Here is a 15,472-nt window from a genome sequence, read left to right on the forward strand (position 1 = left end):
TTGCCTGGTAGCCGCCTGGGTTTGCTGCAGCTATTTAAAAGGTTCGCAGCTCTGGCCCCTGCTGGGGTAACACTGCAACTGGGAGCCATGTGCACAGGCGGCAGGATATAAAGAGCAGCCAAATGCAATCCGCGGGCCAGATCAACGTTTTAGGCGGACAGGATCCAGCCCCCAGGCAGCACCTTGCCCAGCCTTGCAGTGGCCAAAGCCAATGTTCAGAGGGAATGAGCAGAACAGGAAAGCATCAAGTGATCCATCCCCTCTTGCCCATTCCCAGTTTCTGGCAATTAGAAGCTAGTGACACCCAAAACATTAGGCTGCATCCCTGCCCATCTTAGCTAATAGCCACTGATGGACCTATCCTCCATAAATATATGTACGTAATTCATTTATGAATCCTGCTCTAATTTCAGCCTTTACAACATCACCTGGCAATGAGTTTCACAGGTTGACTTTCTGTTCTTTGAAGAAGTATTTCCTTTTGTTTGTTTTAACAAGTAATATCTATAATAGCTGTTTACAGAAGCTAGTACTGGGACATTTAAAGGAAGCTGGATAGTCAGAACCCATTTAATTTAAATGGGAATTGGGCTCCTATCTCGCCTAGATACCACTGAAAATCTCATATAGTTCAGGTAAGAGAACAGTAAGAGTGTACAAGATTAACCTCTACACATATTTTAGTGTGTAAGCACTAAGGATTGGAGAATTGCTTAGTGTGCAACCAAGCTTAGTGGCAATAACAATAGCAAGAACTCAGCATTTATGATAGTTCTAATATACTCAACTAACATTAATTATTACAGCAACCCTAGGAAGAATGTATATGAGAATCGTTTTATAGATGGGGAAAGTGAAGCAAAGAGATTTGTATAAAGCTACACAATCAGTAGCAGAGCCATTATTATAATTCAGGACCTCCTGACTCCCAGCCTGCATTTACTCATTGAGGGTATGTCTACACTACCCCGCTAGTTCGAACTAGCGGGGTAATGTATGCATACCGCACTTGCTAATGAAGCCCGGGATTTGAATTTCCCGGGCTTCATTAGCATAAGCGGGGAGCCGCCATTTTTAAATCCCCGCTGCTTCGAACCCCGTGTAGCGCGGCTACACGGGGCTCGAACTAGGTAGTTCGGACTAGGGTCCTATTCCGAACTACCGGTACTCCTCGTGAAACGAGGTGTACCGGTAGTTCGGAATAGGCACCCTAGTCCGAACTACCTAGTTCGAGCCCCGTGTAGCCGCGCTACACGGGGTTCGAAGCAGCGGGGATTTAAAAATGGCGGCTCCCCGCTTATGCTAATGAAGCCCGGGAAATTCAAATCCCGGGCTTCATTAGCAAGTGCGGTATGCATACATTACCCCGCTAGTTCGAACTAGCGGGGTAGTGTAGACATACCCTGATTCTGTATGGAATTAAAATATGATGGCAGGAATATGCAGGCTCAGGAAAGTTATTTTCCTTCCAGACTGTGGAGCAGTAAATACAGTCCAAGCCAAGGTGGGAAAAGATAGAAAATCCATTGCTTAGGACATTTGAAACTAAAATAGCCCAAGAAAAAGCTTAAAAATACATCACAGGGAACAGATATAGAAATGTAGCCGTGTTAGTCTGGTGTAGCTGAAACAAAATACAGGACTATGTAGCACTTTAAAGACTAACAATCATCTAATAAACCATCTTGTTAGTCTTTAAAGTGCTACATAGTCCTGTATTTTATCACAGGGAACAAGACTCCTCTAGGGGAGTGCTCAAGCCTCAGGTGCCTTGAGCTACACTTGATACATATGAGGGGGAAGATGCAAAGAGAGCTTTATTCTTTCTCATGGACTGGAGCTGGTTCAGCCCCAGCGCAATGTGAGCAGCTTCATCACTATTATAAACTTCACTTGCATCGAACATCTCCTTACAGGCTCTTGTAATGGCTGATGATTGATGGAATGCAAAGTGCTTGGGCTACCCCCAACTTTTGCCCCATCTTATCCCCTATATTGGTGGTTCAAGGGCAGTGTGTCATAGAGCCCCATTTAGGGCAACTCCAAGTCCACTTCATGTCACTAGAGCAGCACACAGAGGTCCAAGAACTGGTTCAAGATAATTTAACCCAGTGGCTTTCTTTCATTTCTATTTACATATTCAACAGCCTTGAAAAATGAACTTAGGGTTGCCAGATGGTTTAACCAAAAATACCAAACACCCACACACTGGGGGAGAGGAGGGGAGGAACCACCAGGGAAAAAAATCTGTTGAGAAAAAAAAAGGACCCAAGAGTTGTTAAGCAAAAAAAAATTTTAAAATTTTAAAAACAGCATGGCCCCTTTAAGAAACGCTTTTGAGGCCATCCACCATCTTGTCTCCCTGCTCCGGGCTGGACAGATCCCCTGCAGAACCAGGTAAGCACCTGGGTTTTTTGCTTCCTGGACAGGAAAAAAAAATCAGAAAATACTGGACATTTTAGGTGTCCGGTATTTTCTGAATTTTTTTTACCAGACAGGAGGCAAAAATCCTGGACTGTCCGGGTCAATACCGGACGCCTGGTAACCCTAAATGAACTTGACCATCAGAATAAACAAATAAATGTGTGTCTTGTTTAATACTCAAAGAAACACAGAAAGAACCACAAGTGAAGAAGGATGGTCCAGGGAGCCAAGAAATTGGGCTGCCATGCCTGCCTCTATCCCCAAACAAGTTATGAGACCTTTGGAAAGTCACCAAGGCCAACAATGTCAAAAGTCTCCACTAAACGTAGGCACCTCCATTTTGGGGCATCCAGTCTGAGAGAACCATGGGCTGACTGTCAAAGGTACTGAGCACTCAGAGCTCCCTTGGAACTCAATAGGAACTAATAGGTGCTCAAAAGTTCTGAAAATCTAATCCAAACTGTCCCAATTGGGCACCAAAAACTGAGGCATCCATTAGTAAGTAAGAACATTTAGCACCTTTGTTTCTCAGTTTTCCCTTCTGTAAAATGACACCAACAATATTTACCTCAAGGGAGGGAAAAGGTTGAGACTAATTAGTTCACTGATATTTGTATAGTACCTTTGCATGCTGATGGAAGATGCAGCAGATGTGCAAGGTATTTTATTATATGATGTCTGAGCAATCTGGTGAGAAGCTGGGTTTTATTTTACTCTAAACTAGGCTGTACATTTGGCCAGTATCTTTGAACAGGCTTCATTTCTATACACACTGCACCATAATAACTCTAACTCAGGAACCAATCCATGCAACAAACCTCGGTGCCAACTCTGCCCACATATATACACCAACAACACCATCACAAGAACTAACCACATCAGCCATACTGTCACTGGTTCATTCTCCTGCACATCTACTAACGTAATATATGCCATGATGTGCCAACAATGTCCTACTGCTATATACATCGGCCAAACTGGACAGTCCCTACGTAAAAGAATCAATGGACACAAATCAGATATTAGAAATGGCAACATACAAAAACCTGTAGGGGAACACTTCAATCTTCCTGGACACACAATTGCAGATCTCAAGGTAGCCATCCTGCAGCAAAAAAACTTCAGGACCAGACTTCAAAGAGAAACTGCTGAGCTACAGTTCATCTTCAAGTTTGACACAATCAACTCTGAATTAAACAAAGACTGTGAATGGCTTGTTAACTACAAAAGCAGCTTCTCCTCTCTTGGAATTCACACCTCCAGATCAGCTACTAGAAGTGGACCTCATCCTCCTTGATTGGATCCACCTCGTCATCTCCAGCCTGATTCTGGCCTGCATATTTATGCCTGCCTCTGGAAATTTCCACTACATGCATCTGACGAAGTGGGTCTTTGCCCACGAAAGCTTATGCTCCTACACTTCAGTTAGTCTATAAGGTGCCACAGGACTTCTCGCCACTGTAAGCAAAAGAGCTCTCAAGTTCAGAGGGGGAAAATTCTCCTAAGAAAAACAAGAGGAAGGTGACGGATTTACAGGCAGATTTTTTTTGATTTCATAATAATCTCATAGGTAGCCTGCACCAACCAAATTAAACTTTAAACAAACAATTTAGTTTAGTGTGTTATGCATGGAGATTAAACACTGGTACTATAGCAACTGTTTCATGTTACTTTCTTGAGCCCTCGTTTGCATTTGAAACCGCCAGATTATAGCTATTACACCAAGTATTGATTTACACAATCACTTGGAAATGCTGTACCATATTATTAAAGACAGAAGAGAAATTTAACCCAATCTCCTTTTATTTACTTCCTTCCATTTAGTATTTCATGGGTCATAAAACAAGTTATAATACAATTGATCTCTGGGCATGTAGCATTCCTAGTTCTTAGTAGACTTCTTGTTCTTGAGTTTTCTTTGAATTCTCATCTCAAAAATACTGAATTCAAATTCAAAGTTCAGTTGAATACTTGAGAGGGGCAGAAATGTTCTTTGGGGCTTGACTGAAATCCCATTGAAATCAAGGGGGAAAGTTCCACTGTATTTGACAGACTTTAAGCCAGGGTCATACTGATCTACCCTGACTGGTTAGCATGTAACTGATCAATGCAGTGTAGCGAGACATCAGTTGGAATTCAGTTTTGAGTCACATGTATGGAGTATGTGCCTGGTGCTACAAAGCCTTGTGCACGAGAATCATCCAGTATCTGGTAAATATTGAACTGGTCACATGTTAAAGGATGGTTGTTATAGCTTAATACTATGCAGAAGTGGGACGTAGTAACACTGTGTAGGGCAGAGGTAGGCAATAAGCAATCTGCAGGCCAGGTGCAGCTTGCCAGGATTAGCTCCTGGTAGGCCACCAGCTCTTTATTTACCAGTGCATCCACAGGCATGGCTGCTTGTAGCTCCCATTAGCCGCAGATCACTGTTCCCGGCCAAAGGGAGCTGCTTGAAATGGTGTCCCTATCCGCACTACTTCCCACAGCTCCCATAGGCCAGGAATGGTGATCCACAGCCAACGGGAGCTGCAAACAGCTGTACTTGTGGATGCACTGGTAAATAAAGTGACAATAGCCAAGGGCTATCCCAGGTGAACTGCCTTTGGCTTACTGCCCACCCCTGCTGTAGGGGCTGGCTCCAAATCCCACTGAAATAAATGGGACATCAACAGGCCTTGGAGCAGGCCCTCTTAGCACTTCAAAAGGATTGTGTGCATGCATATTGTTCATATGGAATGTATCCCATGTAAGACGTTATCCTCTAAATGGAAAGGCACACCGTTTATTCAAAGTCCTGAATTTCAGATGAGGTTTATATTCTCAGGGTGCTGAAAGCTGCCTATGGCACAGATATAATGTGTTCATTGTTGTGACAAGGGCACCAGCAGCAAACTTCTCACATTACCTCTCCCAGCTAAGCCACAGAGTGTTATTTACCTCCAGCTAATTCACTAACTATATCTGATGATCAGATTCAGTAAAATGTGTCTCACTTGCGGTAGAAAAAAGCAGGGAAATGATCAAGAAAGATTAAGTAAAATACCTCATCACAGCAGACAGGTTCAGTTTGGTCTTTTTTTTTTCCTCTAGCTCATTGTTCTTGCTGTTTCATTCTATATTTGTAGTCTCTTTATTGGCCAAATTAGAATACCCAAATTCCACATGTGAACATTCAGGCCAGTAGTTAGGTGTTTAAGACAGGCATTGACATACATGAAACAAAATACAGGACTATGTAGCACTTTAAAGACTAACAAGATGGCTTATTAGATGATGAGCTTTCGTGGGCCAGACCCACTTCCTCAGATCAGATAGTGGAAGAAAATAGTCACAACCATATATACCAAAGGATACAATTAAAAAAAATGAACACATATGAAAAGGACAAATCACATTTCAGAACAGAGGGGAGATGCGGAGGGGAGGGGGAACGTAAATGCCTGTGAGTTAATATTAGAGGTGGGGAAGGGGAGATGTCTGTGAGTTAATGGTATTAGAGGTGATAATTGGGGAAGCTATCTTTGTAATGGGTAAGGTAGTTGGGGTCTTTGTTCAGCCCCCTGCAGAGAGTGTTGAATTTTAGCATGAATGCCAGTTCAGAGTCTGGCTACACCAGACTAACACGGCTACATTTCTATCACTATTGACATACATATGTGCCTATTTGGACAGGGAAAGTCAGAAGATAAATATCCTACTAAGGCAACCAGGCTTGGAAATTAGGCCACCATGGCTTCACATTCACTTTCAGGTTATTTACGACAGAAGGCTTAGCATTGCATTCCAGAAAGATCTCTTTAGGTTTATATCCTGTGCCCAGGAGTAGCCACAATTCAGTCCTTATGAAACCAACCCATCCAGGGAAGTAAATAGCAGAGGATCTGTGCAGGAACGGTCTTCTGGCCATGCTCCTAGCCACTTGTAGGCTGCTTTGCAGGGAACCCCCAATGAGTGGGACTTCCTATACAGACTAGCCAATTAGCCTGTCATAAGACGGGATTTTCAGGTCTCTCCTCCACATCGGTCTTCTCTCCTGAGCCTTCGGTCTCTCGCTCCGTCTCTCTCTCCACCTCCTACTGCCTCCCCCCCCCTCAGCTCTCCTCCGCCTCCTGCCTGCCCCTCTCTCTCTCTCTCTCAGCTCTCCTCCGCCTCCTGCCTCTCTCTCTTTCTCCTTCTCTTCTCCTCCCCCTTCTGCCTCTCATTCGGGGGACCGTGGAGCCCAAACGGTCGCTTGCACCACTTGCTCCCACGCGGCGGCCTGGCTGAGCAGCGCAGAAGTCAGCCAAGCACGGCAGGAGATGAAGGGGGGTGGGGAAGTGACGTTCACAGCCACGGGGCGGGGCCTGGAGCTGCTGTCACACCGCATGTCACCGCCCCGCCCCGCCCCCCCTTTGCCTCCCACCATGGCACTCGGCTGACTTCCACGCTGCTCTACTGGGCCTCCACGGGGAGCAAGCAAAGGGAGGCGGGGCGGTAACGTACACGGCCAGGCCCCACCTCCTGGCCATGTACATTACCACCCCGCCCCTCTTCCCCTCCCGCCGTGGCACTCGGCTGACTTCTGCACCGCTCAGCTGAGCCGCCACAGGGGAGCAAGTGGCACAAGCGGCCGTTTGGGCTCCGCACTCCCCATGCAGCACGGGCCGCCCAGAGGGAACAGCCAGCATTTCAGGCAACAGCGCCCCCCAGAGGGAACAGCCAGCATTTCAGGCAACAGCACCCCCCAGAGGGAACAGCCAGCATTTCAGCATTACAGACTCTCAGACACTGGGCTACTATATATATGATTCCAAATGCTATCTCCTCAATTTCCAAGTTCCATTACACAACACACAATCTGGCCTACAGTAAGCTCAGAAAATCTGCTAAAATGCTCCATTTTTAATAAAGCTGTTGTGGGGGGCAGGGATGGGGGGGAAGGAGATGCCTGTAATGGATAGCTTGGCCTGATATCATCCAAGATATGCATCAGTTCATTTGCTTACCACTCACACTTTGGTATCATTTACACTACTAGGATAACATCTTAACAACCTGTTCAAGAAAATAAATTGCTGTTACTGAAGCCATCTCTCCTCTTTTTGAATTAAGAAAAGTAATAAATTAATAAAAACAAGTACAAATACTCAAAGTGACTGATGGATAAATGCCTAAAAACTATCAGCTACCTTGTCTCTCTAATGTCCTAGGATCAACTCAGCTACAATTATACCATCTATACACCAACAAACAGAATTTTGCCTTTTTGAAAATTATCAGACTAACAAATTTTGAAGATCCCCAAAACACCCTGAAATAATTCTGTCAATGGCACCTGGGACTTAAGTTATTCAAAACCCAGAGTATGTGCTGCTCATTCATATTGCATATGATTTCAGATATGTTTCTTTTACTGCCTCGGGGTATCCAGCAGAACCATGTCATTTTCACCGAACCTCCCAGCACCGCTTAGTTAAACCACTAAACATTTAGCGAATTAAGGGATTATTCATTTGGAATGTTCTACTCTACAGGGTTTTCATTTGCAACATTGGTGCCAGATATTTTTCAGCAATATCTGGTGTTTACCAGTTTACAATGTATTATGTACTATAGCTCAGAGACAAACAATGTTGTCTCTGAGGTAATGATTTTATGACCATTTTTATTGACTCAGAAGGATATTTGAACAAAGTCTGTGCAGGCCTCTAATGTTATTTTTATAAATCAAATCTTCATGGTTAATTGTTCATGGTGTAATTAAGTTAGTAATATTCCACTAAAGAAACAGACTAAGAGAGCATCAATGCCTTATTTATTGATTGGTAGAGTCACTGGGAGTTACAATTCCTGTTTTATATTCTTCAATTGCAGTTTATTGCCACTTTTCCACTTAAACTGTAATGAGAACAAACAGTTCTAGCCAGGATGGCGCTTCATTTTCAGCTTTAATAAAATTTTTAATAAGCTATCGAATCTTGCACTATTTCCAGCTGGTGCTATACACAGACTCTCACCATTCTTATTTACCTTGCAAACAGAAGAAATCTAAGAGATGTATGTTATCTTTATGCATTAATTATCAACCATCAACAGCTTCCTCAACACTTTACAACACAAAAGAGCCAAATCCTACAACCCTGACTCATACAAGAAGTCCCACTGAAGTGATTTGTGAGCATCTTCAATGAGACTTCTTGTGAAGATAGAGACTTCTCACATGAGGAAGGTTTTGCAGAATTAGGTGACCTGAAATGGAGTCTTGCCATGCCCCCTCTGCAGCCGCCATGCCCCCATTTCCAATGGGCTTCTCAGTAGAGGAGGCCCTGCCAGACCAGAGGTATGCTTTTGGGAGCTGGAGTTTTTTTTTAAAGAGGGAAAAGCAGATCATAAACCCCAGCAGCAGAGGCTTTCAAGGTCCCATCTGGGAGTGTCTGCCTCAACCAAGCTAATCATGTGCAGCTGAGCCTTATTACCCATCAAAGAACTGGGCTACTCTCAGCCTAGGCAGAGAAATGGATTTTGCTGTCTACAAGCCAGGCCAGGCCTCCAGAGCCAGAACAGCTGCCTTGATCATATTGCTGTATATTTACTGATGTTTATTTCATTTGCTGTTTATGAACTTAAACTACATGAAGGAAATGTGGCCAGTGACTTGAGATGGGTTTGTTTCCATTTTTGGGGTAGGAGGGTCATTTGTTGAAAAAGAATGTTGTGATATAATTCTGAAACCCCATAGCTGAACTGTTATTTTGATTTGTAAGGGGGAGTCTCTCTCTCTCCACCTGTTCCTAGCAAAATGCTTCAAGGCAGTATGTCTGAAAACAGCAGCAGTCTGCTCAGTGAGATCTCTTTGCAGGGCCTAGGCCATAAACCAGCTGGAAAAGAGGGTGAAAAACAGTGAGATGGCCACATTTGCAGACAATACAGAATTACTCAAGACAGTTAAGTCCAAAACTGTGAAGTGTTACAAAGGGATCTCACTAAACAGGGCAACAAAGTGGCAGATTAAATGCAACACTGGTAAATGTGAAGCAATGAACACAGGAAAAAAAGAATCCCAACTATACATATAAATTGAAGGGGTCCAAATTAACTGGTCCCATTCAAGGAAAAAGTTCTTGGAGTCATTATGGATAGTTCTCTGAAAATATCCACTCAATGTGCAGCAGCATTGAAAAAGCTACCAATGTAAAGAATGATTATGAAAGGGATAAATAATAAGATAGGGAAAAAATCATAATGCTGCTAAATAAATCCATAGTACATCCACACCTTGAATACTGCATGCATCCCTGTGATCAGCCTATCTCAAAAAATATATTAGAATTGGAAAAGGTGCAGAGAAGGGCAACAAAAATGGGGAGATGGAATAACTCCCATACAAGGCAAAAATTAAAAAACAGGGCCTGTTCAACTTAGAAAAAGAGATGATATGAGGAGGGGGATAGGGCAGAAATTTATAAAATCATGAACAATATTGCTGAAGGGTGCACATTTCAGCTCTTCCTTGGGGGTAAAACTCTTGTGACTTGCTGCTTCTCCTATTTTCCTATCTCCTGGGGAAGAACAGCCAATTAGTACCTGCTCCCGTCAGTAGCAAAGCTGTTCTCACGGTGGGAAAAGATACAGAAGAGAGCACAGCAGACAGATTTCAGCAGCATTTCCCTTCCTGTTGTGATGAGCTGACTCCTCCCCCTCTGCAACACTAGGCCTGAGCAGAGGTTTGAAAGTAAGAGGGTTCAGTGCTTCAGCAAGAGCTGCCTGAGCAAAAGTCAACAGGGAGCTATTTAAAGAACTGGCAGGGACATGGGTTGCAATAGGACAGTACCTCTAAGAAATTTTAAGTTACTTTCAACCATGGAGAGAAGACCCTGACTCAGGCCCCTCACATCAGGGGATGGAACTAAAGAGCATTAGGAGCTGTGGGGGGAGCAGAGGTGAGCTGAGGGGGAAGAGGGTGTAGAATTGATATGGAAGCTAGAGAAGCAGATGTGATGTTGCTTTTACTGTTGCAGATAGAGCTGCCGAAAACCACCATGGGACCCTGAGCAAGGTGGGGGGCAGTTCTGTGTGCTGCCCAGGCTGTGCCACACCCCCTTCCCAGCAAGGGTTACCAGATGGTTTTACAAAAATACCAGACACACTTGATCTCAGATTGTGGGGGGACCGGCCGGGAGGGGAGCGGGGGTAGCGGGGCTAGCTGGGGAATACAGGAGGAGGGGGGAGACCGGCTGGCAGGAAGCAGGGTTGGCTGGGAGGGACCTGGGGGAAACGAGGCTGGCTGGGGGGGGAACCGGCCGCCCGGGAGCCGGGCTAGCCAAGGTGGGATCGAGGGGGGGAACCGGCCGGCAGGGAGCAGGGCTGGCCCGTGTGCATGAAGATCCCGGGGTGCTGCCCGTCCCGTGCATGGTCACGGTGCCTGAGCGAGTCTAGCCCTGTGGATTCCATCCTGCCCTCAGCCCCGCCCCCCCTTCTCTCTACTGTGTAGTTGCATTCTGCCTGGCTGGTAGACACACACATGCAGCGTGAGCGTGTCTACCAGCCAGGTAGTATGCAACTACGTACTGATACTCATGATAATAATAAAAACTTAATTAGAAAATACCGGACATTTATATGTCTGTTTTTTTCTCAATTTGTTTCTTGGACAGAAAGCTCAAATACAGGACTGCCCAGTTAAAAACCAGACACCTGGCTACCCTATTCCCAGCCTTTAGTGCCACCCAGAGCATATGGTGCTCTGGTGGTAATTTAAAGGGCCCAGGGCCTGCAACAGTAGTGGTGGCAGCCAGGAACTCTGAGATCCTTTGTATCACCAGGCTCTGGGGCAACTACCCTATTTGCTCCCCTCCCCTCCCCCCCTCCCCCGCACACGCACACACACACACATTAGTGAGCCTGGCTGCAGGAAATGATAGAATTCCATCCCACACACACGGACAGTGGATGACTCCATGATTTGGGGAGGAGGCAGACCCACCAGAGCCCAGCTCCCCTCCCCCACACTGGCCCCTTTCCGGCCCCTCAGTGTGGCCACTGGCTCTTGCCCTATCTCTGCCCTAATGTAGCACCCCCAGCCTGCCCTGGAACTCTGGAGAGTTAGCAAGCAGTCCAGCTGCCCCAGCCGTGGAGCTCCAGAAAACTGGCAAGCAACGTGGCTCCAACCTGCTCCAGTGCTCCAGAAAGCCAGCAGGAGGCATGGCAGCAGCTTGCCCCAGCCCTGAAGCTCTGGAGAGCAGGCAGTCATGGCACAACAAGGCTGACCAGCAAACTCCACACACACACACAGCCATGTAGCCAGCCCCAGCTCTGGGCGGCCTCCACAGAAGCCCGAGTCTGCCTGTCCCTGCCTCTGACACTACAACAGTGGGCTGCAGGAGGTGACTTGGGGGACTCCATTAGAACATAGGCAAAGCCAGGTGGGGCAGTTTGGCATTGCATTGCCTTCCCCTGCCTACAATACCCATCGGTCATGCACACACACGTTTTTCAAATAGTAATAGAGAGGTAGCTGTGTGAGTCTGATCTTGCTAAAACAAAAGGAAAAACTATGTAGCACTTTAAAGACTAACAAGATGGCTTAGGTGATTTTTCAAAGGCCACTTGAAATACTGGCTGAAACACTGGTTGATCCAAAACACAACAGGCAGATATCCATTCAGTTTGATGGGCTGTGAACTGGGCCAATAGTTAATCACTTTGCCCCACTGCTGCAAACATTTAAACACATGCAAAACTTTAGTCTTGTGATAAATCCATGGGAAGACTATGCAACTACTCACATGAATACATTTTACAGACCCTACTTAAGTGTTTGGAAGATCAAGGCAAGGCCTTTAGATCTGATCCAATGCTCACTGATATTCAGTCTTATCCACAGCCTTTCCACTGGCTTCAGTTGGCTGTGGATCAGACCCTTACTTACTAAAAAGGCTTTACATACAAATATATGAATACTAGCTTTTGACAATTTCATAACGCGTCCCTGCTTCGTTAAGTAGCTGTGGTTTTGATAATGACAGAATACATTAAAGATTTTTCCATCCATATTGTTCTTGTTGAAAATGCCTTCATCTATTTTAAGTATATTTTCCCTAAATTATAGTCACTGATCTTAATTATCCACAGTGCTGTAATTCTCACTGTTTTCACTAAACAGATGATTAGCCAGTCTAATCAGACTACTTCACAAGTATTTTGAGAAATACATTAAGACAGCCATGACCGAGGCATTCATTTGTCTGTAGCCCTAAATACAGTAGACAGCAGTTGTAACACAAGAACGCCTTGTGCAATAATTCTTGCAACAAAACCCTCCAAAAACAAGAGATTTTCAGGCATATTTGCTTATAGCCTATCCACAACTGTTTCCAAAGGTTTATAAATTATCACCAAACTCTGTTATTGGGGCTGGCCCTCCATCTTTTACAGCATGTCCAGTTGATATGAATGGGACAGGAATGGGAATTCAGTGATCTGGGTTCTAATCCCAGCTGTGTTATTAACTTGCACTCAGACTTTGAGCAAGTCATTTCAACACAGAAAGCCTGATTTACAGAGGTTCAGAGTATCTGCAGCTCCCCTTGATTTCAATAGGAGCTGTGTGTACCTCCAAAATCAGTCCATAGGCACCTCAAATTGGACACCCAAAATGGAGGATGCTTTAGACAATGTTGGACTTATCTTTTTTGTGTATCAGTTTCCCTATATAATAGGAATACTTACCCTCCTTTGCAAAGAACTTTGACATCTATGGATGTGCTCTAGATAGAAATGCCAGGTGAGGGCTAAATTCTACATTTGCTTATAGAGCTGAGCAATTTAATTCATATGAGCAGTCCCATTTACTTCAATGGTGCCTACACTCCTGAGTTAAGTTTTTCAGTTGCATAGATAACTGCAGGATAGAGTGATGTGTAAATGTTATTAACCATTAAAGTTATTGGGAGTTTTGTCTACAACTGAAAGCAAGATCAGGCTCTAAATTCTTTTAGTTTGTTTGCTTCACTGAATTTTAGTCCATTAGTCCCATAAAATTAATTAGAAAGACAAATAACTATAAACAAAGATTAGAGTCTCATTTCAATCATGAGGAACATCAACTGACTTTAAGTAGGCTGTTCAACTCTTAAAATGTATAATAAATACAATGAAAGGGAAAGAACATATTTAAACCATTTGTAAAAAATACGTTATGATGAAGCTGCTTTCTCACTGTTTTTATTTCTGATGTTACCAGGGGAAAAAATAATCTAAGCTACATTCCACTGAGTAATACAAAAGGGAATTTGAGAATACTGGATTCCTATTATTGGTTTGGTCTTTTCTCTCTCTCTCTCTCTCTCTCTCTCCTCTCTTAAGGACAGTGGTTGTTTTTAGTAAGAGGCAGCAATTGTTCAGTAACAAGAGATTCAAGGAGAGTCACAATCTCTATTGAAACAATAGAGAAGGAAGAAGGAAGATACAGAAACTCTAATACTGATACAACTTTTTAGTACATTGCCCCACACTCCTCATTACAGCAGAATGTGCAATAGGGTAGCTCTAGTTCCTCCAGCTAGCCCTATTCTATTTATAATTTTCCATGCAAACATCTTGCAACCACCAGCTCCTGTGACAGGCTCAATGCCTGCTTGTGAGGTGTCATTACACGCCAACGTGTCATCTAAAAACAAATGACATCTTAAAACATTAAGGGCTTCAGAATCTTCAGCAAAGAAATCATCTGACAGGTATTTTTGTGGGCTTGTCAATAGTTCTCCCTTTAGCATCGGTCCATCAGGACCCTTATTCATTAATTAATCTGCCACCTTCTGCTGCCCCGGCCACGGGAGCCATATCTGGCCCAAGCCCCTGGCCACATAGCTGGAAACTTCGGTTCTCACTTACCCAGAGTGAGGGTGACTCATTTTTGCAGGCTGCCTTTTGGATCGTGCAGGAAATGCAAAGTGAGCTGCGGATTGTTGTGCTAATGACTGGGTGCTTAGGAGGAGGCAGCTGTCGCAGCTCACGCTGGACACAGCGTTCAGACTACTGAGCCTTACACCTGCCTTACAGACCAGACCGCCCAGCCCCGGCTATGCCCCTCTGGCCTCAGCCTGCCGAGCTTGGTCGCTGCCCCCTGTACCAAGACATCCCCTCCGGTTGCTAGGGGAGGACCACGTGGTGATGCTTTGGCGGAGGCGGGCAGAAAGGCGAGCTTAGCCCAATGGCTCTGCTCGCTTCCAGGACCCCGAGGGGGGAGGATCTGGGCTGCCACTCAAGCTGTGTTGCAGGCAGGTTCCCCAGGCTCCCGGAACCTGACACAGGCGCACACCGACCCGGCGCTGCCGCCAGCGACCACTGAGGAGGCGTTGAAGATACTGTGCCTGGCAGCGGAGCCAGGAGTCGAGCCCGAGTGTGGCTCCTTGAGCATTTTGCACCGCCACTCGACCCAGGCGGGCTGTCAGCTGTGCTATTAATACTCATTTGTACCTCGGCACGAAGCTTTGCAGTCCTATAAGATGATGCAGTCGTGGCTCTAGGTGACACGTGGTAGCACTCGGGAGGTGCACCGCCCCCCTATGCCCTGCCAAAATTGTAACTGCTAAATGAGGTGCCCCCACGTGCCCCTCCTATCGCTCTGATAGGTAGGTTAATGCTGTAGACTACCTGCATTGCTTCGTCTCCCCTCCTTCGCCAGCAAATTCTTAAGCAGCCTGGCTCAGTCTTGGCTTGCATTGGGTCTGGGACCTACCCCTGCTGCCGCTCTGCATTTAAAGTGTATTAGGAGACAGGCCCGCAGGCAGCCCTGCTCGGTTCTGACTCACACCAAGTCCAGAAGTTCAGACCCCTCCCTGGACAGAGGCTGCGGCACCCTGTACTGCTGCCTCTATCAGGCAGCCTGCCCTGGAGGGGAGCTGGTTTTTAAACTGGCTCCCTTCTGGTACCCCGAGCTGCTGTCTCTGGTACAAGGGGTTCCTCGGGAGGGGGGTCGGAGCACACTAGCTGGTGGCCCTACCTCCGGGTACTATAGAATAGTCGAGTAACCGATAAGAATTCATGAGGTTAATCGACTATTCAA

The 15,472-nt window shown here is 45.4% G+C and overlaps 1 protein-coding gene across 1 annotated transcript in view; it reads right to left on the reverse strand.

The window, feature by feature from the left end:
- Window positions 1-14,888, reverse strand: part of ERICH3 (glutamate rich 3) — a 72,993-nt gene extending 58,105 nt beyond the window's left edge. The window contains exon 1 of the mRNA XM_014577164.3: window positions 14,299-14,888. Coding sequence (XP_014432650.1) covers window positions 14,299-14,318 — 20 coding nt within the window. The 5' untranslated portion in view covers window positions 14,319-14,888. The remainder of the gene's footprint in view (window positions 1-14,298) is intronic.
- Window positions 14,889-15,472: the final 584 nt, after the last annotated feature.

The sequence above is a fragment of the Pelodiscus sinensis genome, chromosome 9 (assembly GCF_049634645.1).
Source record: "Pelodiscus sinensis isolate JC-2024 chromosome 9, ASM4963464v1, whole genome shotgun sequence".
Taxonomy (NCBI): Eukaryota; Metazoa; Chordata; order Testudines; family Trionychidae; genus Pelodiscus; species Pelodiscus sinensis.